Consider the following 27,729-nt stretch of genomic DNA (forward strand, 5'->3'; position numbering starts at 1 on the left):
TTCCACTTAGTAGTAGAGTTAGATCTAGGAACACAGACAGGAATTAAATGCTACTTGGGAAAAAAAACATGCTATTACTTCTAAAATACTACTTTAAAAGGAATCCTTAGACATTTCAAATCCATTCATCCTTTGGCCTACAAATGTAAACTCCCATGCACGGGGGAGGAAGAGTATAAGCTCTGGAGTCAGAAGCCCAGCTCTAAGAGAGAGTTCTATTCCATTCCAGCTGTGTGTGACCACTAATCCTCAATTCACTTATATGTAAACTGGGGATAATAGTTGGCTCACAGAATCTGAAAAGCAGATTAGAGATAGAGCCTAGTGAAGTACTTGGTTTCAATATGTAGAGTTTTTTTAGTGTGTATATAATAGATATATTTAAAAAATATGTGAGACCGCCATATTTGTTAGAACATATCAGATTATGGTAAAGAGGACAAATGAGAATGTGTGATTAAAATCACATCCTGCACAGATTATTCCCTTCAACTGAGGAATGTCACAGGCCTAATTTATGAAATATTGTTTTGAAGAGGATGGAACAGTTTCTGAAGCAGCTGGGAAACACTCTGGTCCAACATAGACACTCTCACCCTGGGAAGGCTTTAGTTAAATCAGGATTTCCATGGCATAGTACCAGTATACATTTGGATTAAAAACTGACACATTCATGATAAAGAAGTTACAGACAGAATAAGAGTGAGGCTTATCCCCAAATTTACTCTATTAGTTCAGAAATTTTTAGATTTCTACATTTAATAAAATTTCATATAACTACATTGTCAAAGATATCTAAACTGCTAAAATCTCGGAAAGTATCCATTAGCTTTAACCATGTCATAAAGATAATGTACAAATACTTACTGGAAAATATATAAGCCAAAACAAAAACTGTTTTATATTAGCTTTTCAAAAATTTTATTTTGGCTCTTATACTTCTAAAGTGGAGGGCATGATTCTCTAAATTATAAAAGTGATTTGTTATACTTTCTTATAGTTTTGTTGAATCCTTAGAATCTGTTATAACAGGGGTCAGCAATTTTTTTCTGTGAAGGGACAACTCGTAAATATTTTAGGCTTTGTGGACAACATGGTCTCTGTCACAACTCTTTAACTCTGCCATTGCAGTGCAAAAGCAGCCAGAGATAATATGTAAACAATGAGTATAGCTGTGTTCTAATAAGACTATTTAGAAACATTTAATTTTGAATTTCATGTATTTTCCTGTGTTATGAACTAGATTTAGGGTTTTTAAAAACCATAAAAACCGTTTCTAGTTCACAGGCCTTTCATAAAAACAGGTGCAGGCCAGATTTGGTCCATGGGCCATAGTCTGTCAACCCCTATTATCATAAGATCGATTAAAAATGATGTTTGTCTGGTCTTTATAGGCTAATTCAATAGCTGAGACAACATCATGGGTTAAGAGTGCTTATGACAGCCTTTATTCAATTCACATAGAAAAGCATGCAGTATTAATGTAAAACAGTACAGTATTAATGTACAATTGTTCAGTGCACATTAGATAAACAAGTCATTGACATACAAACCATTTTTAAAAGCCTACATAGGCCTACCAAACATGTTTAGAATATACATTTTCATAGCCTAAATTAAAAATTGTGCTTAGCTGACCTGATCTCACCCACTTTTCATGAAAAAAAAATTTTGTCCTACATAAAAGGTATTCTATTAGCCAACTGAAACTTCTTTTTCTTAAGAAAAAATAGTGCAAGCAAGAACGCTACCATGCATAGAGTTTTCACAGAGAACAGAACATGCAAAGAGGAACATCATTGCTCCAAAAAGCTTCCCTGGGATGTAAGTGGATCAAGAACTTGTCGGTGAGTGCTTTTGCACCTCTAAGTCTGGAACAATGAAGCTACCATTTTAGGCTCCTCTAAACCCAACTGTTCCATGCCTTTTTTTTCCCCCCCCAAAACAAGCTCAATTTCTGATTTTCAACATGCACACAAAGATGAGCAAATGAAAGTTCTCTGACATAAAACAAATATTTTCAAATAGAAATGTATTCTTTCATACTAGCAAAAAATATTTTTTACAAAAATTGAACAAAACACAGTATTAAAAATGCAAACATACATGTAAAACCTAAAAAAAAAAAGTAAATGAATATTGGTATAGGGTTAGAGTGCTAATTTTCCATCATGGCCTAGGCCACCACTAAACATAAATTAAAGGGAGCAGGCAAAATAACACCCACCCTAGGGAAAGCTTTAAAGAAACTCAAGTGTCTTATGAGCAGTGTGTAGACAAAACTTAAAGTTTTACTTAAGGAATCCAAGTTCTATTAAAGGCTCATTAATAGGCCATTGTAGCTAACAGTTAAATCAAGATTCAAAATATAATATATCAAATCCAGACACATACACTATTCATTAAAAAGAAACCATCTCTTTACCTTTTCTGGTAAAAAAGATTCCCAAATAAAAAAAAAAAAAGAACAAACTGCTCAAAATGGACAAAAGTATTCTGATACAGGCTAATCCACCATTCTGACTTGACACTTGACTAAAAGATTACCAATTCAAAATCATATAGAACATTTATAAGGGGGAAAAAAGTACTTTAAAAACTTATATTCCTTTCAGGACAAAAACATAAATGACAGCTTTCTAATGAGTCAACTTTTAGTTGCTTTTGATGGGCTGGCATTGGAAAGGCTGCTCTGGATTTTTCTTTTTGTTGATTGATTCACATTTTTATTCCTCTTTTCAGGCACAAAAGAAGTAGACCAAGGAGACTGAAGGTGGTTATGAAGACCATGCATCTCTGAGGACATCTTAAACAAAGATGACTCAAATCTTTGATCTTCAAATAGCCGGTGTGAACTGCTTAACAAAACACTCTGGGAAAACTCAGTCTGAAACAAACAGCTTGGGGGTTTGATTTCAGCCGTTCCTGAGTCAGAACTGGGATGAAGTGAAAAATCTTCATTCATTTCCTGGTCAGATGGAGAGAGGAAAAAATAAGAAGTGGGTTTCCATTCATTTCCATTTTCTAACTGACCAGTAGTTAGAGAACCTTTGGAAAGGTCTGGCTTAGTTCTTTCTTCCAACTCATCTGGTTCCTCAAGAAATTCACTGCCTTGAGATGACTTTGATAACCCATCCAAATCCACTGACTTAAAACCGTTATTACAAGGGCTCTTGCTATTGTCTGATTCCGACATCATAGAATCTAGCTCAGAAATTTTGTCAAGATAAGCTGCGTCCATTGAGGCTTCACTGGATGTTCTTGTCCGATTCATTTCAAAAGAGCGAATAGAATTCAACCTTTTGGATAAACATGAGCCTGATTTCTCACTGAATTTTGAAGAAATTTCTCCAACAGAATTTGCTATCAGGTTCCCCTCTGAGTTTTCAAAATCTAAGCTTTGGGCATAGCTTGTGGAACAACAATCCCAAAACCCTGTCTTTGGGGAAGTAAAACATTCCGATTTCTTTTCATTTTCACTTCTGCCGTCTTCTGAAGAGTCTTTATTACAAACATTTGGAGAATCACAAAAATCATCAAACACCAATTTTCTGAGATGGTTTGAGTGATTTTTGGAGCATCCTGCTTTTCCCACAGAGTTCTCTCTATTTTCTGGAGTACTGAGCTGAAGGCAACTAAGGGACAAAGGAGTACAAGGAGCTGGAAGGTCATAAAGTTCTTCGGCTTTATAGGGTGCACAATCACTTGTCTTATTACCCCATTCTCTTTCTAAGTAAGTATCCATACTTGTATCTGTCACATCTAACATTATTTCCACTTGTTTTTGATATAGGTCTTTGTTCTTAGAACAATTTGGTTCTGTTTTGCTGGTGCTTTCCTGCCGGGCAGAACTGTTAGAAGGCTGTGCCAGGTGAGAACTCGAGGTGGCTGAGCAAAGCTGCTTTCTGGCCCCATCACCTTGATTCTTTGAAGGCATATCTTCCTTGCTGCCTTTGCTCCCCTTGTCATCTGTAGAAAGCGTGTTCTGGCAAATGGAATTCATTGCTTCCTTCTCTTCACTTGAATTTTTTAGCTGTGCAATTTGAGATTCTAGTTCCTCTATATACTTATCACTTCGTTCTAGGGCTTTCTTGAGGCGATTGGTTTCACGTTCATACTGTTCTACTTTGGACTGAAGAGCAGCTATTGTAAACCTTCCAAATCTGCAAGAAATGGAGGGACAGTTAACTACATAGTTCAAGCTTTTTTCTTTCCTTTTCCAAGTCTAAGAGTACCAACTATCTCAGTCTGTTCTAATTTCACATGATAGTGACATTTCAGACTACTCAATGCAGAGGACAAAAGCAATACCAGATGTAGTATCTTCAAAAAAAGGGTTCTCTCACTATGTAACAATACGCATATGATAATAATGCCAAAGATCTAACAGAATACTTTTGTGGTCAAATTGGTCTAGTGGTAGCAGAGAGGCAGAAACTCACTGACGAGTTCCCTTCCAAGAGCTAGCTCTATCAATTCAGCTCATATATGCATGAAGAGTTATCTCCTAAAACAATGGCAAAGATTTATGATAACATTTGAACAGTGGTCCACATCTTGAAATATTTACATTCAATCATTTTCCTATCATACAGCAGTGTTTTATAATACATTTCTTATACAGTGTCACCTTGTCAAACATAAAATGCCAATTTGAAATTCAGAAATCTTAGCGTCCCAGCAGGGGTGGTTTTAAATACTTATTTGGTACCTTCCAATTATAGCCACCCTTGATCTGAAGCTTTTACTTGGCTTTTCTGAACACTGGGCTTTAATTCATTTCAGTTCTACTTATTTTTGGCATTTTATAACTGTATGAAACATCAATCTCATTCACTCTAACTCTGAAATACAAAGTCAGCACTTGTGGTTCCAATATTTTGCACATAAAAAACATTTTCACATTTCTGAAAAGGAATATTTTAGAGAGTAACTGAAAAAGAACACATCAAAAATTTACCCCTTTTACTTGAGATTATTTTATTTTCATTATTCCCTGAAGAATGGGTATTGGTTCAGCCAAAAAAACAATTTGTGAGCACCTGGTATGGCCTGGTGGCATATCCAGAGCTGGGGATACAAAGATCCATAAGACTGTCCCAGCTTCAGGGGATATAAAACTACTTCAAATTCCATCTGACCACCAAGGAAAATTCCATTTTTCAGGAAACTGCTTTCAATGAGCCAATAAAAATAAGCCTTACATTCTAATCTCATGAAAAATAATTTCTCCCCACAAAAGTTCTCTTAAAAAGCCTTTTCTTATTCATTTTTTTAATGAAATATTGACCCATCTTGAAGAATTCACGGGTTGTCTCTTTGAAGGAAGGTACCTGAGAAGGCGACTTCTCAAAATTGTTTTATCTATAGGTTTATCTTTTTCTTCTCCTAATAATAAAAATAATAACAATTAATAAAATATGCCTAGTATTTAAAAAAAAACTATAAAGGAGAAGGAACCAATAATAACTGTGCTATATGTTTTATGACTTCCACTCGATACCCATCACCTCCTCCTAAATTGTAGCCCAATTCACTCTCCAGCTTACTCCTGACATGATCCCAGCTCTTGTCACTAAGGGAAAAAAGCAGGGGCAAAGGTAAATATAGATTCATAAAATCTCAGGGTTAGAAAGGGCCTTAAAAGACTCGTTGCCAAATATTGATCTACTCACTGCAATTAACTGAACTTTCAGAAAGAGCATTATCCCTTCAACCTCTAAAAAGCAAAACAAAAAACCAAAGGTATAACAAAAACAAAAGCAACTATAATAAAATTTGTTGATTAGAGCTATCATTTTGACTTCAACTCAGAACCATTTGTTAACTTACTTCTTACTCAGAGTTTTAGCCTGGAAATTCAAACATAATGTCATTTAAAGATGCTATATTTGCTCCACATGTTTTTTTTTTAATTATTTTTTAAAAGAAGTAAGTTAACAAATGGTTCTGAGTTGAAGTCAAAATGATAGCTCTAATCATTTTTTTTGTGTGTGTTATTTCCAAGAGAAAGCTGAAGTTCCCTGAGAACTAACAACAAAGGCCAGAAACAGAGCACATGTGAGAGGAACAAGCAAGCAGAAGTCACTGATAGAGTTGTCTATTTTCTAAAAGGTCACTGCCCTCAATTCCCCAAAGTTCCATTTCAATACTTCACAAGTCTATAATACTTTGAGTGATCAGACCAGGCTAGTAAGGCAGTGGGCTGAGAGGCGAACAAACAGAAATGTATAGTGAAAGCCATGGAACTGATCAATTAATTAATCAAGCCACGTAATTTATTTTCTGTCTCTTTCTTCCCCATTAGAGTATAAGCTCCAGGAAAGCAAGGAGTTTGACTATCTTTTATCTATTACTAGCTCTCTAGAACAATTCCTGGTATTCAGCAGTCTCTCAATAAATATTTCTTGAATAAATGATATTTTCTTACTTTAAGATACATCAATGCTTTACATCAAGACATAGCCAACACCAAAGGATAAGCCAAAGGTCCTTGGGCCTCTTTTACATGTGAGTATTATGATTTACTATATTACAGAACTAAATGTTTCATACATTTGACTGTTTCTTTTTTTTTTTTTTCTACTGACACCAAGGAAAGCAATAGAGAATGACAGATATACAGATAGTTTTTTTACTATAGGTTTGCCATTCTACACTGTTCCATCCAAAAAAACTTCCACTTTCACCTTTGCAAAAGAATGCAAACAGATGAGAGTTTTGACATAGGTATTAGGGATTTTTAAGCTTACCCTAGATACCTGTATTAAATTTGGCAAATGGAAATTTACTTGATCATATGGAAATAACAATTAGGGATGCATATCTAATGCTATACTTCCATGGAAGAAGATAAATAAGATAAGAGCTTATTCAGCTTTGGGTTTTAATACTCTTATTCACACTAATTCCAGAAATTTCTAGAGTACATATCATTAAATGAATCAATGCCAAGGCAAGCCGGAGGGACTTCTAACATCATTTACTATACTTCCTTTTCCTGAGCAAATTTCAAAATGGAGTATTTTCATAAACATTCCATTAGAGACCAAAGGCTTTGATTTTCAAAATAGCAGTGATGGCCAAAGGCTTCATTTTGTCAGAGAAAACAGCACAGAGCAGTATGGGAGCTGCAACTGATATGGGAAGTGTGTTCTGCTAGACTCTAAGAGAAGCTTAAAGGATTTTTGATCTTTCAATGTTAACTGATATGTACATTCTAGTTTAGGGCTCCCCTTGTCCAAAAAGCTACAGAAGTACAAGACTATTGCTATCCCTACTAGAAGAGAAATGAAAGTCCTATTGGTTTGACTTTTGAGGTACTGTAACTATTGTAAGGGCACCTCCAACAAAGGAAAGCTTCCAAGATCACATTTTCTCAAGGCCATCCCTTAAGAGGAACAGAATGTATGTTTGAAGGGGGTCAGAAGAAAGCAACTATGGTAAAGAATAAATACCAGAACCAAGTGTCAATGGAACTAACCTCCAGTGCTATGCCACCATTAACTAGTTGTGAAAACTCGAACAATTTATTTTGCTCTCTAGTTCTCAATGGCATCCCCAACAGAAAGGATAAATGCAGCACGCCCAGCAGGTTCCAAAACTTATCTTAAGTTTTTAAGATAAACTTAAAAAATATCATCTTGAGGAACAAGGGGGACACTGGTGATGTGAGCTCACCTGACTCCCATGTATCTTTGATTTTTTATCTTTTCTTTACTTGCTAGTTGAAGTAACAGTGAAACAAAATGAAAACAATCTTTGGATTTGGCCTACCTGACAGATTTTCAATTTGATGTCCTTGTTGTACACGGTTCTGATATGCTCGAATTTTAGTTACCACAGTTTAATTAAATAACACCAGTCAATTAACAACATGGTTCAGACTTATCACATTATATGAACTGTGAGTAACTGCATAAGGTAAAAACTTCACTGCTAGTTTTTCAGTTCACAAAACACTATATAAGTAACAGATGTGCAACACGATCAGTGGCCAATCAGGTCATTTCTTTCAAAGTCTGAAAGTGACCAGTTGTTGAGCATCTATTATTCAGTTCACACACAGACAGTAAGACATGAGGTTGTGCTGCCACGTGACATTTTACAAAAAGGCATAATCAAAAGACAATTACCCAACAAAGATAAAGATGCAACAAAGATAAAAAGTGATTGTTAGAAATAAAATTATAATCAAATGTAAATGTAGTTATAGAAGAACAGCTGACCATGGGGATGTTGAAATTGTCATCATTCAAGGGACCTCTGTTAGTCAGAGGCAAACTACTGACATAAATGAGAAAAGTGGTTGTGACAAAAAGGATAAAGATGTCTAGAGGAAGTGACAGACTGGCAAAAAACTTCACATTGCAACAATATGGAGATATTTCATGACATCGAAAGCACAAAAGATAAAATGCTGGAATGGGAATGATGCAAACTTAGGAGTATGACAGTTTGTTAAGGCGTCAGAAAATATGCTAGCTTCGTATCATAAATTATATGATAAAGTGGCAAGCACTATTTGGATTATTCTATACGAGTTTTTTACAAAAAATAAAACATTTTAATTCTAAATGTTTCTAATGTTTTAAACTGTACTATATAAATACTAGTGTACTAAATACTAGTTTCACTATTTTTTTCATTTTCATATACATTTATAACTGACAGTAAGAGATTTAATGTTTTGATAAAAATTGTTCAAGGTTACAGAACAATTCAATTGTTTCTATTGATTATTATGGATGCTTTGTATGGTTTTTGCTTGAATGATCATTTTTATGGTCCTATATAACCATGCAAGGTGAGGCTTACCAATTTTAGTATATGTCCTGCCAAAAGGGGGCAAAGGATGACCTATATACTAAAGTAATGGCTGGTAAGTGAGAAAACTAAGTAAACTTATGTGTCTCAAACAAAATTTTTTGAAGAATTACCACATTTACCCTAAGAAGGACTCTTTCATAGAGTGTATTTTATTGTAGAGTTATCTGTCTACTTAGCTGTAGTTGTATATCTTCTCATTCCCTTTCAGAGATAGTAGGAAAGTTATCTTCTCTATTTTAAAATAAAGAGAGGTACGAAGGAGAAGGCAGAATTTCAGATGGAAGAACTTTCCATTGATTCTTTCCCTTCCCTAAATATTGTCTCCTAAATCATGATCTACCAGTTAGATCTTCTCAATTCACAAACTCCTCTTTTTGACTGCACATAACTCGAGTAGCTTGTAATATTACCTCCTTGGGAACCTGAGTTTTGATAGAAATGGGAAGAAAAGGAAGCGGTCTCAATGCTATGCTCTGCCTTGGGTGCTGTGTACAGGGTGGGGAGGGGTCATATTTTAGGGAGAGAGGACAGTTGGGACCAGGACTGTAGGGAGCTTAAACCTCTTTAGCCGGGGAAGGGGTGGCAGGGACATGACGACTTTCTCTCTCACCTGCTTCCAATGAGTTGTTTGTACGTTACCCATATCTAGCTCATCCTGTGCTTGTGTCAAGACGCGAGGAAGCATCTGTCTTTAAATTACTAGGGAAGCTTTCAGAAGTGGCCTATACATTCTTATCTGTTGCTGACCCGTATGACTTGCAGTGTTTCTTTAAGAGAGTTTTTAAAAAATTAAACACTCAGTTATGAAAATGCTACGTTCTTAGAGAATTTGTTAATCATAATTGTATCATCTATCCTAATCACGCAGTTGGTTCCATAAAAATATATTAAATGTGAGGCTACTGAGAGAGAACAGGAAAAAATTCTTCCCTCCTGGAAACTCGAGATAAAGTTTTTGTTCCCTGGCCCATAATTTAAAAAAAAAAAAAGAGGAATGTGAACTTTTGGGATGAAACTTACCAAGAGTATATGTAACAAATAAACTTTTAGTAGTCTAAGTGACAACTATTGACAATGATGATGACAGTAACAACAGCGGCAACCACAAATTATTGAATGTTTACTTGTTTCAAGCTATATGCTTGATATACATTTTCTTAAATTGTCACGTCAACTTTATGAAGGGAGATCTGTTATTTTTTGCTCTAAAGATGAGAAACGCGAGGCTTAAAAAGGTTATACAGAAAGTAAATAGCAAGAAAAGGATTTGGATTCAAGTCTGAATCCAAACACAATGTTTGAACCCATATGAAGTATGTGAACATGAGATCCCTTCTTAAGTAATATTAGCATCTATTTATACTGTAAAATGGTATAAAATTCAAGCTAGGTTTACTGAGCACAAAGTCTGTATACACAGTCAAGGGACTAGTATTGTAATATTTATTAATACATACATTTGCTAATAGAAACATGGAGAGAAAAGAAAAGATGTGAGAAGACATACAGATATGTATGTACAAAGTTGAAAAATATTTATCAAACACCTACTCTGTTTTAGACACAAGGTCAAGAATATTTTGAAGTTTCCAAAGATCATTTTTTAAAGTAGCCTTGCAGGAAACTATAGCACAGACAGATTATGCTGGCAAATGCCAACCCAAAGAGGGTGGCTATTTTAACCAAAGATATGAAAACTAGTTCTAAACCAGAACTATGAACTGAAAGCTCCATCTTTAATGCACTAGGTATAGAAAGTATACATGATCATCCTGTCTATCTTATGCACAATCAGCAGGCATTTTCAACTATAAGGAAACAATGCTATTTATATGAAAAAGGCAAAAATTTAAATAAAAAATTTTAGAGCCTAAACATCACCTAGGTACTTGGTTTTGGGGTTTAATATTGAGAAATAAAGAAATACAAACTCTGTTATATGGCATCTTAGTTTAGTTACAAAACATAAAGTGCTTCATTATTTGCAAGAATAATTTAGAAAACACACAATTTTTTCCTTCATGACAAAGATCACAAGGGCAGTAGAACTAGACAAAGAATTGAGGCTCTTGCAGCCATTCCTCCTCCCTCTACCTCCCAAACGTATTTGAAAATTAATGTATAGTTTGCTTTACAAGCTTTCAAATGGAGAGCAGAGTTTAAAAATTATGGCTCATATCATTAATACAATTTTAAGGGAAGTTTTGTGTGTGTGTGTACATGTGTTTATTTTATTAAACTAACCAGGCATTTGTCAAAAATTGTGGTGTTGAAAGTTCTTGCTGAGATATCTGGAAATTCTTAATAGAAACAACCCAAGTTTTAGGCAGCATATGTAAATTGAAGAGGAATCAATTCCCTTTTGTGCTTAAGTATTTTAAACGGGCTGACCCATATATATATACTCACTGCCTGTGAAGGTGGACTACTCTTTTTACTATGAAATAAATTCAGTTCTACTTGATAAATATATTTCATTTCAATTCTATGCAGAAATGCCCTAATTTTCTGCCCGAAAAAGAAAAGATCAGCCTTCAAGTTTGTATGACGTCAGTGGGGATCATAATCTTTCATGGAAGGAGAGAACCTTAAGACATGCTATTTCATATCTTTTTACAGTTCCAAGAGGAATAAAGGACTTACACCTCTTCCCAAAATACAATAATCTTAATAACAACAAAATTTCAATAGTGTAAGAGTACAACTATTGTTGAGTGAAAAAAGCATACTTTAAAATCTCTGGACTAGTATCTATCTATACATTTTCCATTACAGTTAAATCAATCTCTCAGCACAAGGAACAATCTAAAAAGAAACAAAAGAAAAAAAAGACAAAAGAAAAAACTGTGATCCAGCCACTTGGTAATTATTACTCAGATGACAGTCATTGAGGACTAATGTTTGCTGAGGGGCTATGAAGAAGGGAAACAAAAGGAGTAAAAGACATTATCCTTGTCCTCAAGCAGTTCATAATCTTTCTGACAACCTTATTGCTTAGTCATTAGCATGCACTGCAAGCTCCTAAAATATCTTATCAATACAACTTGTCTTTACAAGTTGACAGGAAAATGCAGTAACTGTCCATCCCCAATTAGCTGAATATCCAGAGAAGGGTTCCTCAGGCAGCTGAGGGGCCTGAGCATACCAGGCTGTCACAGTCTGGCCCCAGGGTATCATCTGGCTCCCCTGACAGTCGATAAGTTCCCCTTCCGGGAAAACCGAAGGGCATAGCAGAATCACTCATGGATCAGGTTGGGGTCAAATACCAGGAATCATAGTGTTTGTCAGAGCAGGATCATAATAAACAAAAAAGGCCAGAACAGGTCAAAAAGGGACAACAGTCATGGCCAGCAAGACCAGAGGTGCTGCTGAGGAAGCAGAAAGCCAGTAGTCCCAGTGATACAGGCAAGTCTTAGAACACAGTTTAGGAAGAGCAGATCTATGAAAGGGGAAGGGACCACAGCTCAGAGTCAGCACGGAGACAGATAAGGGCAGGGAAACCCAGTTTCAGCAAGGAGACTCAGAGAAGAAATCTTGTCTGGAAGCCAGGCAGGCCTCCTCCTTTCCCAATTTCTAATACAGTTTAGGAAAACTTCAAGAAATCCGTCTGCTCTCCTCATCTGGAGAAAATGCCAGGAATCTGATTTCTTGCCCTCTTAAACCTTTTGTACTTTAAATTTCAAGAAAGCTCAAAATCTTAATTCCCTGGTCAGTTCCCTTCAAGTGGTAGTATAGAGTATTAGAATATAAGAACTCCTTCCTTCCACCAGACCCCAGAGAAGGTACATCGGTGTGCATACATCTATTTTCTATATACACATATGTGTGCGTTTTAAAATATATGTCTTAGCTCCAAGGAGCTGGTAGATTAACTGAGCACAACAGTCAGGAAGGTCAATATACAATGTGATCCTTAAAACAATATGATAGAATAACAAAAGGAAAGTGTTCCCTCTGTCTAGGGAAATCACAGAGAGCCTCACAGATAAAGTGACAACTGGCCTAGATCTCAAAGAATAGGTAGGAATTAACCAGGCAGAATAAAAAGGAATAGGGAAAAGCTAATGCAGAGAGCTAGGGAAGGCAAAGGAAAAGGCATGAGCAAAGGTACAAAGACATGTCCCAACATGGAGAATCTGTGCCAAGTGAGAAATTTAGCATGGCCAAAGCAGAGTACAAGAATGGGGAAGGTGGAGAGGAGATAAGAAGGCTAAAACTGAAGTCCTACTAGTAAGGAATTTAAGTTTTAATTTGCAGACAGTGGGGAATCACCAAAGGTCATTAAGCAAGGGAGTAAGATGATCAAATTTATATTCTAAAAGTAGGCGACAATAAAGCGGGTGCTAGAGGATTGAGTGTGGAAAAGAAAAGCAAGAAGTTGGAAGGTTGTTAAAACAGACTAAGCAAGAAATCATGTGGATCTAAACTAGTGGAAAAGAGAAGAAGATAGATTACAAAGGCATTTAAGAGTAGGATAGATACAATATACTGAACAATTAGGTGTGGGAATAGAAGGGGTGGAGAAATACAGGAAGACTGAGGTTTTTATCTTAGGCAACCAGAGGAGTAGTAAAGCCATTAGGAAGAACAGCAACTGAGCAATAGGATAAACAATGTTCTGTATGGGATGGATAATGGATACAATTATTTACACACCCGCCTCTACCAGTTCTTTGTGCTGCGTATTGTGCCAAAGACATAAAATTATTTCCTTTAATCATCTCAATATCCACAATATAGATAACATTTTGCATAAAGAAAACCTGATAGCTCTAAGAGGTTAAGTAACTTATCTAATGTTATTTATCTGTTCATTTAATTTTCAACAAGTATTAATCAGGTGCCTTTCAGGTGCCAGGGCTTTGCAAGTGAAGAAGATAGCAGCTAAGTCCCTACCCTTGTGGAGTTTCAAGTTTATTTATTTACTTATTAGTTTATTTTTGGAGCTTTAAGTTTAGAATGGAGGAGACAGACAAATAAAAGGTCAAGCAATTAAACGAACAAGATAATTTCAGATATTGGTAAGGACTAAGAAAACAACAATACTATAACATTAGTTGAGCATTAGCCATGGGCTCTAAGTGCATTTCAAGTTTTAATTCATTGAATCCTCACTACAATTAGGTAGGTACTACTACTGTCCCCACTCCACAGAAGACAAAAACCGAGATACAGAAAGGTTAAATATCTTCCCTCAAATCACAGAGCTAGTAAGTAAACAAAGCAGAGTTCAGTCCTAGGGAGCCTGGCTCAGGAGCTCATAATTATTCACTGTATAGCTTCACCACACCATTTTATTATTACGGTATCCCTAACAGACAGAGCAAAGAAGTAGAAGGTGCTTTTGATTGAATGATCAGGAAACACGTCTCTGAATCTGATGACAGAGACAGTCATATAAAGATCTGGAAGCAGAACATTCTAAGCAGTGGGAAAAGGTCCAGCATGTTTTAGAAACAGAAGAAGGCCAGTATGGCTGGAGCAGGATGAGCTGGGGGAACGAGAATGAGATGAATGAGATGACAGTTTGTAGGCAAGTATAGACTAGCTTGTGAAGGATCTGAATTTTATTTCAGGAAAACAGTGGATATTGTTAGGTATAAATTTAGCTATAATTTCACTTAAACTTTATAAAAAGACAATTTCAAGTGTGGTGAAAACGAACTGGGTAGGGGAAGACGGGGCAGAGCAAAAGCAGCGAAGTTTGAATTCAGGTAATCCGTCTCCAGATCTAAGCATTTACAGTGGTCCCTCCTTATCCACGGGGGACATGTTCCAAGACCCCCAGTGGGTGCCTGAAATCACGGATAGTACTGAATCCTATATATATATACGTTTTTTTCCCCATATATATATATACCATGAAAAGTTTAATTTATAAATTAGGCACAGTAAGAGATTAACACTAATAATAAACTAGAAAAATTATAACAAAATACTGTAATAAAACTTATGTGAATAGCTTTAGGGTAATTACCAAGTAAAATAAGGGTTACCTGAATGCAAGCACCACCACTATACTGCCACAGATGATCTGATAAGGGAGATGGCTACTTAGTGACTAAGGGGAGGAAAACACGTATAACATGGGTACATTGGACAAAGGGATGATTCACTTCTCGGGAAAGAAGGGGTGGGACAATGGGAGATTCCATCCTGCTACATAGAATGGTGCACAACTTAAAACTTATGAATTGTTTATTTCTGGAATTTTCCATTTAATATTTTTGGACTGCTGTTGGCCTTGGGTAACTAGAACCGTGGAAAGCAAAACTTCAGATAAGGGCGGGGAGAACTACTGTAAAGTCATTCACCACTTAATGATGGGGATATGTTTTGAGAAATGTGATGTTAGGCAGATTTCGGCCTTGTGTGAACATCAGTGTACTTACGCAAACCTAGATGATACAGCCCATCACTGTAATTGCATGTGCAATACTTTTATACAATTGGCAGTGGAGTAGGTTTGTTTACACCAGCATCACCACAAACATGTGAGACCAAAGTTTTAAATTTTCTTTTATAATCTCTGACATACAGGCAGATTATTATTAAAGCTATTGGGATAGATGAGATGGCTCAGGGAACACGAATACAGCAAAAAGAGAACAAAGCCATGTCATAATCTATGAGGTCTATTCTTTCTTCTACAGAGCGCTTCTTTTTCATATACTAATGAAAGGAAATACTGCTTACTGTCCAGAAGGTATCTGGAGCCTTTACCTTCCCTCAGAAGGAGCTGGGGCATGGGTGAAGACTGCTCTGAAGTGACAAGCCTTGGGGAAAAGAGCGCTGCATGCAAGGAGACATTATCAAAGCCATAGATCTTACTAAAGCCACAATAAGAACACAGAACATTCTTGAATACATACTTATAGAAAGGAAATCCATTAATCCAATTATAACCAAGTTGATATAAATGACCTATGAAGTTTGCTATTAAGGTGAGTTAGCAATTGAGTGAAAGAACAGCTGCTCTGCAAAGCCTCAAAATAGCTGGCAACATGGCGTGAACCCTGCTTCTCACGCCTAACGCAAAAACATGACACAACTAAACACAGAGAACTTGAAGAGAGGGCATGACACTTTCATATGCTCTGTGAGTCAATTTTTCATACCTCTTCAAGGGACAAATGTATCCACATTTTCTGGTACACTTTAGGAACAGTAATTGAAGCCAAGGGAATTTAAGAATGTGAAAATGCAACACGAAAGTCTACTCTTCAGCTTCTCATTCTTGTTGTTTCCTGGTTGTTACTAGTGAGAAGGGACTGGAGCTGAAGAGACCACACAGTACTCCTAATAGCATGAGCTGTTTCCTCTTGCTCAGAATGCCTTCCTCCTCAATGAAATCTCCATTCTTCAAAGGTGGGCTCAAGTCCTGCCTCTTTGACAAAGACTCTCATCACTACAACCCACCTACCATTTTCTAAACCCATACTGCTATCTCTGCTATTTGGCTTAGTATCTGTTTAATATTTAATTGTTTCCTATATTTTTGTCTCTTGCCTTCATTAGATTATGAGCTTCCTAGAGATTGGGACCATGTTTTGTTGGTTTTAATTTTTTTTTATTATAAAAATGTTCAAATATTCACAGAAGTAGAGAGAAATATATAACAAATCCCTATATACTCATCACCCACTTCCAAAAATTACCAAGATTTTGCCTCATTTCTCACATATACATATCCCTTTTTTCTTTTGTTAAAATATTCTATAGTCCATATTTTAATATGCATTTCTAAAAAAAGAAAGGACATTATCTTAAGTAACCTTCAAATTTACCTAATTACTTCAAAATGTCTTTTGACATGCTTCATTAGTAATCAATACCCACATAACATCCATACAGTTGACCCTTGAACAACATGGGGGTTAGGGGTGCTGACTCCCTGCACAGTCAAAAACCTGCAGATGTTCAATTCCCTTATATAAAATAACTTTTGACTCCCCCAAAACTTAACTACTGTCATCTCTTGGTATCCATGAAGGATTGGTTCTTTATATAAAATGGCGTGCAACAATCCATATAATCAGCTCTCCACATCCATGGACTCCCAACCGTGGATGGAAATTGCTGTTTTCCATATGTAGTTGGGTGAATTCCAGATGTGAAACCCTGGCTATACGGTGAGCCATCTGTACATTTATTGAAAAAAATCCACAATAAGTGAATCTGCGCAGTTCAAACCCATGGTGCACAACTGCACTGCATTTGGTTATGTCTTTTAGTTCTCTTTTGTTGTGGAGCAGGCCTCTCCCTCTCATTTTGCCAATGATTTCATGAAGAAACCTAGTTATTTTCTTATTGAGTGTACCACATTCTGGATTGTATGCTTGCTTCCTCATAGTTCTAGGGGCTATGTTTTTCATTCATTCACTCAACAAATATTTATTAGGAACAAATTATAAGCCAGAAAGCAGTGGCCATAACAGTGAATACAACTATAGTCCTCGATCGAACACAAGAAAGTCATAAAACAAGTAATTACGCAAAACATTATTAATAATTGTGATATGTGCTAAGAAGGTCAAGTACACAGCAGTAAGAGAAATTACAGCAAGGGAACCTAATCTATTTTAGGGATCAGGAAGAGTATTTACTTTGTAAAGTTCAAAGCACTTTACACAGTGTTAAGTAAATAAATATTCAGTATTTCTGGGTTGGCTAGGAGGGTGAGTTTTCATCAGATATCAGCCTTGTAAGCTAAAGGACATACCACTTGTTGAGTTCTGAACATCAAATCTGATTCTCTTAGTAGTCCATATTAGAAAAAATGATGGTTCCCCCAGGTGAAATATATTATTTGAGAAGAGAAAAGAAGAATTTGGGAAGTGTAGATAGACAAAGTCAAAGAAAAAGATCAAATTTCCTGACTACCAGTTTAGATATTAGGATAATAAACTTTTGATGAGGAATAGAATGAATACTATTGAAATCTAGAAGAATATGCTTAGTAGGATATGTGTCACATTGCTCGAAAGGACTTTAAGTTAAAACTGAGGAAGGAAAAGTATTCAGGTGCACTTTAAGATTGGATATAATAAAGAGTAACAGATATAACAGAAAAACAGTAACAGAAGAAATAAATGATAATCCAGATCTTCATTTAAAAAGATAATGCACTGTTTTTAAGTGGATTATGAAATATATTACTTTTGTACAATACCATCTACTTGAGACCAATGTAAATGTTTAAGCTCTCCTCTTTCCAAACATGCTAGTCTAGTTTAGGGTACTAGCATATTTGTTTGAGTGTCCTGAAAAGAAATAAATTCTAGTGTGGACTAAATTGTGTTCTACACACCTCCACCCCACTCCACCAAATTATATGTTGAAGCCCTAACCTCCAATGCAACCATAATTAGAGATAGGGTTTTTAGGATGTAATTAAGGTTAAATGAGATCATAAGGATGAGGCCCTAATCCAATAGGATTGGTATCCTTATAAGAAGAGGAAGAGAGACCAGAGACCTCTCCCTCTATCACATTCTCATTCTCTCTCTCTCTCTCTCACATGTGAAGACATAGTAAGAAGGTGGCTGGCTGTGTCAAGCCAAAAAAAGTCCTCGCCAGAAACCAAAACTGCTGAACCTTGGTATCAGTCTTCTAGCCTTCAGAACTGTGAGAAAATAAATATCCTGTGTTTAAGCCACTCAACTAGAGTATTTTGTTATGGCACTCCAAGCTGATAAATACACCTTCCTAGTTTAAACTCTCTAGTGTTTACAATTTAAAGCTTTTCTGAAAGATTTGTAGAATATATCTGCATAACTTGAAGGATATATCAGAAACTAAGGCCATGTCTATAAAAAGCATTCCTTGACATCTAACTAGGTAGATAATAGAAAAATAATTGGTCAAGGCACTTCCTAATCAAGGGAACAAATTAGAATGAATGGTTTTTATTTGCTTGCATGTACTTTTAAACTCCTGAATTTTCATGTTCTTTTCAGTATAAGTAGAAGCTCTCCTCAGGTGAACCAGATCTGGGCATTTTCAGCTGTGGTCAGCTTCTCTTTGAATCCCACTAGGGTTTGGTGATGCAGAGCAAACAAAGCTATAAATCAAATGCAATACATTTAATACTTCAATGCATTACAAAGTGATCTGAAATAGGGGTCAGTTCATATCATTTTTTTAAGTGAAAATGTCCCCTTCCCCTGAAAGGAAGAAACAAGTTAAAAATAGCAAATTCTAAATTTATAGTATGGCTGCTTATTAGAAAAGACAGAAGCCAGGCTTCTTCAGGTGAGATTCTTCAGTTACTTATCAGGCTGGAGCCGTGGATATTTAAAAACACATGTTGTGGCTGGCATTAAATCTGAAATCTTGTGGGCAATTTTTCAAGAAATAAAAGCTACAAACAAAATAGCTTTAGTTCCATTCAGCATGCTGTGGGAAATGGCTAATGGACAAGCATTATTATGACTGGCAAGGCGAGCTGCCAATAAATGAGGGAGCAGAGATTCAAAACTACCACATAACAGCAGCACTTCCTAAGCTTATTTCACTAATTTGTCAAAGTAGGACATTATCTGACGTGAAAGCAAAATGAGGTTGGAGACACACGGGAAGGAACTATTTAGAAGTAAAAGCTATGCTTCTCCTTCTGTTGGTTAGTTACCTCTGTTCTGAGTAATTATGGTTTACTTCTACCATTTCCTGATAACCCACTTGGTTTTACTGAAGGCAACATTTTGTCCTTTTCAAATGACAAGTAGAGAGCTACTTCTGGTAGGATAAATTTCCCTTGTTTGCCAATACTTGTCTTGTCTTTTTCCACTAGGAAGAGATGAAGTTTAGTGGTTGGACAGGAAGAAAGTATGGAGTTCGGATATGCCACCCCTCGGAGAGGCATGGGGGCCATATTCTCTTCCCACTTCTCATTTTTTTTCCTAGAAGAAGAAAAACCTCAAGTGCTGTATCTCATTTTTTCTCCATATTCAACTCTTAACTCTCAACTGTTTCTTATAATTTTAAACAGAATGTTAAGCGGGTCATACCTGCAATCTCTTATATTTTGGAATGGAATGAAAACTATTCCATCATAAAGAAAGAATAAAACACTTAATTGTATATAGTCCAAATCGGTCCAAAATTGAATGATTAAAGCCTTAAATTCTATTTCAGATATGCCTTGTAGTGTAATGGAATAGAGCATGGAATCTGGGGCTGGACTACCTGGGTTCAAATCCTATTTCCACTACTCACTAGCTGTGCAGATTTAGATAAATTAATCTCTCTCTATGCCTCCATTTCCTCATCTGTAAATGGAGAATAATAATAGTTCTCCATCACAGGTTGTTGTACTTGGCAAAGAGAAAACACTATATGAATGTTAACTATTATTAAGATTATTTCAGAAAACTTCTAAAGGGCATTGTTAATCTCCCTACTCTTTGTTAGTACTATTAAACAGTTATATGTAAAACCAAGTGAAAGTTTACCTGCTTTAGGTCACAAAACAATCCCCTTGCTAATCAGGGAAGGAAAAAGGATAACAATGAAATCCTCTCTTCAAAATTAGCCATAACTGCAACTAAGATTCTACCAATAACATAACTATACACTCAACTTTTAGAGGCAAGACATTTTACTTAAATCTACACACTTCAATGGAAAGAGTCAAATGAATAACACATCAATAATAGCAGCTTATTCTAAAACACTGACATAATTTGAAACATTGCTTTATGAACAAAATACATACTTCTGGGGTGATCTGTTATCAACTTCAGCCTTCAGTCGTAAATTCTCTCTCATGAGGCCACCATTTTCCAATTTTAATTTTTTATTTGCCTTAAAAAAAAGAGTTGAAAATAATTAAGCACAAGCTAAAACAAAAGTGCCTTGTAAAAATTATGACATGAGTCATCAGTATTTTTTTAGAGAGTATGAGAAAACTAAATGCTAGAGCATGACCTTCAGAAACTTAAAATCACCACTGGAATGACTTGTGAAGCTGTGAATACAACCAAGCATTTTAAATCTGTATTCCCCCACCACTCTGTAAATCTCCTGTCCAGGGAAATAAAAGGAACTATGTTAGTTAGCCTAGTATAGTCATTAAGGGACTGTACTAATGGTATTTTTTTTTCTTTTTTCACATAACTGAACGCTCTCAGCAGGGTAACATTATATCATATGCAATTATTCACAAAACTTATGCTGAGTTAATTCTTGACTTTGAGATTGATTTTTGGTTGCTACTTAAAAATAGCTTTTTAGTGATAACAAATCTAATATGATTAAACCACTTGCTTTCTTTCTCCAGAAGGCTTTCCCAAGTGCCTTGACTCATAACTTCTGAGACTCTCAAAATTGAGTTAATATCTTCTAAAAAATTCTATGGATTCTCTTTTGATTAAAAAAAAAAATTCCAAGTATGACTTTATTTTTTTAAGTGCATGGTACCTAAATATTGCCTAACAAAATATTAATTGCTAGAAAATCTACAGGCTCAATATTGATTACAGATAGCTTGAAAAGTAGTGTGCCTAATTTTTAGAGTTTTCTTAAAAGCTAACTCCTTTAAATCCCCTAGTCATTGCATTTTTGAATTCCAAAGAAATATGACTCCCTAGAGTAGAAACGAATTTCACTTACCTAGCAAAAGAAAATCTTTGTTGGACTAGAACATTAGCATTCAAAGTGAATGGGTCACAAGAACTATTGTCAACAGAAAGGTTTAAACCAAGACTTAAAAACGGATTTAAAAAATTTGACTAATGTTTTTGACTAATTTCCAGAACCTCTGACTATATTACTTGCCCACCCTCACGCAAATGCCCAAGAGAATAATAAGAGAAGCAAGGCAGAGAACATTCTTCTGGATACAAAGCCTAACTCTCTTATATTCATGCAGGTTCCTCTTGGGCTCTGAGCACCTGTTTATCTTCATAGTTGCACAACCAACCAGGATTGTAAAGGGTTAATTCTTTAAGTGACTGATAAACACCATTACTGCCCCTCTGAAGATATAAGAAAAGTCATTTACTTCCCCATACACACAGACAATGAATTAAGCTCTCAAGCATAGCACCATAAGAGAAGGCACTTAGTAAATGCTTTTTGATGATGATGATAAGCTTAAATTAGAAACTCATTTGAGATTGCTTTCCCCCATCTCATCTGTACTGTATTGTTATATTTCAAGGTCTCTCACCAGTCCTGGGGCTGTCTAATATTCTCTTTATGGGCTGGCTAGTTCCTCAAATATCAGGAGATATTTTCAAGTTCAGGAGGATTGTGGGGGTGAGGGGTAAAGATTACAAAGGACAGAGTTCTAGATTTCGCATCTAAGAGTAATGAAGTCTTCAGCTAACTATTTTGCATGCTCAACACTCATTCTGGCTTCGTAATTGTTTAAAACTAACTTAGTACTAAAAACATCAGAAAAAAAGTCTATTTCACTCATTCTAAGTAGTCCTTCACTCTGAATCTTTTGTAGTCCTGTATTTGATTTATAGTATGTTATTATTTTGTTCTTCACCTTCAAGTTTTGCCTCTGTAGTCCATGATTTTTAATTCATTTTTTTGCTCCAGTTTATTGTCTCTTACTATCTAATACCATCACTAGGCACCCAAAATGGGTTTTTAAATATCTCAAATAATTCTGAGGTCTCAGGGTAGCTTTGGGTATTGAATTTAACATGTGACCTTTAAAAGAGCAGAGAAAAACTGTTTTATGTGCTTTTCCTTGACATATATCCCCAACACCATTCTTATGAGACCAGAGTAGTTTTTATGTCAAGCCTCATGCTTGTATTGCCAAAAACTTAAATGAAGTCTAACAACTATAAAGGAGACCATGTAGAACTTTCTGATGGATCAAGAAGAGAAAGGGAAGTTAACAAGACATGGCAGATTGATAAATACTGCAACTTCTCAGCTCTTTCCTTTTTGTGTCCTGTTCTCTTCTTAGACAAATCAACATGCTAATGTTGGCCATCAATACCCAAAGAAACTACACATGTCCCCTAAACTTGTGACAAACGTAGCGCAATTATATCTGTAGTTTTTTTTTCTCTCTCTGAAAGCACTAAGCTCCCTTCTTTCTCTTATCTTGGCCTTTTCTGAGCCCAAACAGCATTTATTTTATATGTGGGTATGTGAAAATGTCTTAGTATTTATACTAAGTTGCAGATTCTTCTCTGCTACTTAACCCTACTGAAGATCTGAGGGCCAGTATGTGGTGGTACTTCTTTAAAATATCATACAGAGCTCATCAATGATTTTAGGAGGCAGGATTTAGCAATTCAGTATGGTTACAGTACTTTAAGTGAATGCGCATAGGTTGAATTGGTGGTTGTGGACCTGGATACCAGAAAACCATCCCCATTCAGCACAAAAGGACTCCACTGTGAATAAACTTGAAGTCAAGCTTGGTCAACAAAGCCATACGGCACTTGATTTTAATCTCTAGTGCTGATCGCATGGATCTCATGGATCTCATCTCCTTTCCTAGATTGGAAAATACTAGGTTTGGCTTTTTTACCTATACTTTCTCTATCCTGTTGGATGGACGGAAGAATTGAAGAAAATGAACCCACTTCATAAGCTACAATATTCTTTTGTATGATATAGTCTAAAGAGGCTACTCATAGCTCGTTTCGAATTAAAAATCAGAGAATGGTACTGCTATAAAAGATATGGTCCAAGACTTTCATTTTACAGTTAGGGAAATGGACACATTTGTTTTTATGTATACAGAGCAGTCACTGACATAAGCTTAAAAAAATTAAAGTAAACCACAAAGAGGGGGAAAAAAATACATTCTTTAAATTGATGTCACTCCCCTACAAGATACAAACACATATAGAAGTACTAGAATCTCTAATTATAGTCACAAATGGAACCACCTGATATTTCCTGGCAGCTACTGACATTTAAGGAGAAAAAGATTTCCTATTGCTTAGAAATGTTCATCCAGGGATTCTGTCCTTTCCTCACAAATCATCTAATGATGAGTCAAGATAATATGGCTATTTGTACTTTTGAAGGTACTTAACAATATTACAGAATTTTAAAAATAACTTAATAGAAATTTTAAAACTATAATAGAATTTTAAAAACAACCACAACTTACTTCCTTTAACTTATCCACATCATCTTTTACTTTTTCATATATTTCATTAGCTGTTCTAAGTTTTTTCTTCCACTCTGCTACAGTTTCTGGGTCAATTTTACTTGGATTATCTACAACTGGATGTTTGTCTTCACTTTGGTTGCCCTGTGTGAAGATTAAAGGATCCAGAATAGTCTTGATCTGTGACTCCAAGCTGAGATTTTTACTTTTGAGTTCTTCCATCTCTTTCTGCAGACAATCTATTTCATCCTGAAAAGGCATTGCAAAGCCATTAGGTGGACACAGACACTAAGTACATACATATGCTTACCTGAAGCCAATGATTTAAATTTTATACTAAAAATGCTGTAGATACAGATTCTTTATGCAACAGAATAGTTTTGTAGGCAGAAAGTCACACACAGTTGACATTCTCGAAATGTATTTTGACTTTGATAATAACTGCCATTTCCACTGCTTTCATTTAAATTCAATGACAGTTTGTGGTTTAAATAAATAAAAATGTTAAACCTTTGATTCAAGATATCAGGGAAACAAAAGTCATGAATTCAACAAGGAAATAGATTCCTCAACAGAAAATTCTAAAGTATGTGTAATTTTTTTACTGAGGGAAATTAAAAATACAGTGTTGTTAAAGATGATCTATTATAGTTTTGTTTGACGTTTATATTTTTGCTTCTACATTTGAAGTAGGAGTTCAAACCCTATACCATTTCCTTCCTCTTTCCACTTCAGAATAATATCTGTAGTTAATTTTTAACTTTTCTACATTCTGATTCTTCAAATACAATCGTGACCATTCCAAGTACTAGATTTCCCCATCTGGAACTGCTTATTATCTTAAATCCAATTATTAAACATTCGGGTAAAATCCTTTTCTGTGATACCATTTTTTCATCTAAAATGGATTATTTCTTCTTAAATTAAGACTGAAAAATTCTGTGGTTAGAAAATAAACTCCACGTGGCTCAATATGCCAGTGATCTTCTAAAAGATTAATTTGATTAGTACCTAAGTATGATAAATATTCATTAAGTATGTAAGAATACATTTTAGAATTAACACAGAAAGTACTTATTATTTTAAATTACATTACACTTCAAGTTAAATAGCATTATAAAATGAGAAAAATCACTATTTGTTTGAATTAATATATTAATAAACAAATATAAGCAGAAAAACACATATATGAATGAGCATTTATTCAGTCATTTATTTATGTCCCACTTTATTAAAAAAAATTTTGAGCCAGCTGAAGTAACTTTCACTTATATAGTTTAACTTAAAGATATTTTGTACCAAAAGAAGAGAATAACAATATCCCCACCCCCCACTTTAGTAAACATAAAATGACAATCTGGCTTAATGTTTACTATTCAAAAGTATATCTATTCCATTAGCATGAAGCTAATTTGGAAAAATTTCATCACCATATCAAATCACCTTCACAGAAAGAAAACTACTGCATGATCTCACTTATACATGGAAGCTTAAAAAGTCAAATACATAGAAGCAGAGAGTTAAACAGTGGTTACTAGGGGCAGGGAGGTGGTCGGGAAGTGAGGAAGTAGGAGAAGTGGAGAGATGGGTCAAAGGTTAAAATATTGTTATTATGTAGGATAAATAAATTTAGGGATCTAATATACAACATGATAACTACAGTTGGTAATACTGTGTCGTATACTGGAAATTTGCTGAGATTTAAGATGCTCTCACCATACACACATAAAAAAGTAACTATGTGAGGAGGTGGACATGACACGTTAATTAGCTTGACCGAAGGAATCATTTCATTATGTACGTGTACATAGAAACATCGAGTTGTACACCTTAAATATATACAATTTTTTCAATTTAAAAAGTTTTACATGCAAAAAAACAATTAGGAAATACCATATTTCACTCGAAAAATCTCTTTGCTGGTAGTTGACAGAGGCATATTCACTTTTAGAACCAATGAAGCTTATAATTATTGGTGAATTTACAGGCAGAAACAAAAGCAGACTGAGGACTGTAGTCACTATTTACCAGAGCATTCATAATACCTTGCGGGGGTTGGAAGACTGATTTTCACAAGATGGTTTCTTTTATCTCCCAATTTCCTGAGGGAGTAAACACTTACAAAATGATGTGTCTGTTGAGGACAAATTTTAAATTAAAAGAAAGAAAAAAAGAAAATGCTTCCATCTGTTCCTTTCCTCTATTTGAAATAGGAAAGGGAAAAAGAAAAAAGTACTTACCAAATAGGTATTTTTAAATTGTCATTAAATTAAGATTTCATTGGATGTGTGCTCTAAGAAGTCCATGAACTGAGATAGCTCAGTTTCACCTTGAATTCAGTGCTGTCATCATTTTAAATTTTAATTATTATTTACCTCATATTCTTTGTGGAGTAACTCAAGTCTAGTTTTCCGAAGGTGCTTACGAACTGTATGGCTTAGCATAGGTTCGCTTTCACTGGTCCCTCCTACAGGAAAAAAAACACAAAACCTAACTTTTCATTCTGATTTGGGCAGAATGAAAATAAAAATGAATCCTTTTCTTATTGTTTTATATAGTTCTCCAGCTAAATTTCTACTTATATATATACTTGGGGCTGCCATCTTGGCCTTTTCTCTATCTCAACCCTGAGAAAAGATAAATATCAAGTAACAAAGAAATATCTTCTGTAAAATATCATGTTGAGTTTACTTACCTATGTATCTTACTATAGTAAACTCAAGGCAAATGCTATATTTTATTAATTATCATATTTGGATTCAAATTTTGAATGCCAAAGAATTGTTAAATAATGATAAAAACTTATTAACTAATGTTACCCCAATAAATTTAATTTAAAAAGTACCATCATATATTATACAGAAGCACTATAATAAAATATATAAGACTATAATATCTCTATATCTTTCAACTTTTGTATGTTATAGACAAAAAAAAAACAGAAGAAATAACTTTAGGAGAACAAAAATAAGACAAAACCCATTATTATATATATTAACCAATAAATTATATAAATATGGTTAACATTATCTATATTTCATATATTTGATAATCACCAAATATATATTATCTATAAATCATAATACATAATATATACATTCTGATATATATTATTACAGCCAATGTATTTATTCAAACATACCTAGTTCCTGGTAACACTAAACAGATTAATGTGTCTTTTCACTGATTCTAACAACTCAGTTATAGTGGATTATAAATCACAGAATTATTATCTGCTAGTAATGACTCATCAAATATACTAAAAACAATTTTTCCTGAAAGCTCTTCACTTATGCTGTGGTTACTTTCTTTATACTTCTTAGCATCATGATAATAGCAAAGGCATTTTACAGATGTTCTTTTTCAGGATGTACTATGCAAATGCAAGGATAGATGAACTATTTTACTTGAAAGAATTTATGAAGTATCACTTAGATATAAATGAATGAAAGAAGGAGTAGGGATGTGACTAGAAGCTGGGGGAAAACATTCCAATTATTTTAATGATCTAATCTCATGTTTTGCAAAAGACTTGACTCAGTGAAATACAGTACGGGCAAAAATCTAAAGGCAGAGAGATTAACACTGCAGTATGCAGCAAGCAGAGAAGTCCTCTAACAGACTTCATCCAGTACTCAAGAAAGAAACTAAGAGTCATCTCTGATTCCTCCTTCAGATCTCTTAGTTCCAAAGTTCTTTTTATTCTAGCATTTATTTTCCTTTCCATTTCCAGTGTGAAAATCTTACTTAAGTCCATTTTCCCTAATTTGGAACCATTACAATGACTCCTTAAGTTTTCTGAAAGG

At 35.0% G+C, this 27,729-nt stretch overlaps 1 protein-coding gene across 2 annotated transcripts in view; it reads right to left on the reverse strand.

Annotated features, from left to right (window-relative positions):
* Positions 1-1,420: 1,420 nt before the first annotated feature.
* Positions 1,421-27,729, reverse strand: part of OBI1 (ORC ubiquitin ligase 1) — a 37,618-nt gene continuing 11,309 nt past the window's right edge. For both annotated transcript variants that reach the window (XM_039886940.1, XM_039886941.1), the window contains exons 3-6: positions 26,299-26,390; positions 23,924-24,172; positions 20,546-20,634; positions 1,421-4,163 (exon numbers count right to left, since the gene is read on the reverse strand). In XM_039886940.1, coding sequence (XP_039742874.1) covers positions 2,648-4,163; positions 20,546-20,634; positions 23,924-24,172; positions 26,299-26,390 — 1,946 coding nt within the window. In that variant the 3' untranslated portion in view covers positions 1,421-2,647. The remainder of the gene's footprint in view (positions 4,164-20,545; positions 20,635-23,923; positions 24,173-26,298; positions 26,391-27,729) is intronic.

The sequence above is a fragment of the Pteropus medius genome, unplaced genomic scaffold, assembly GCF_902729225.1.
Source record: "Pteropus medius unplaced genomic scaffold, Ma_sr-lr_union100, whole genome shotgun sequence".
Lineage (NCBI taxonomy): Eukaryota > Metazoa > Chordata > Mammalia > Chiroptera > Pteropodidae > Pteropus > Pteropus medius.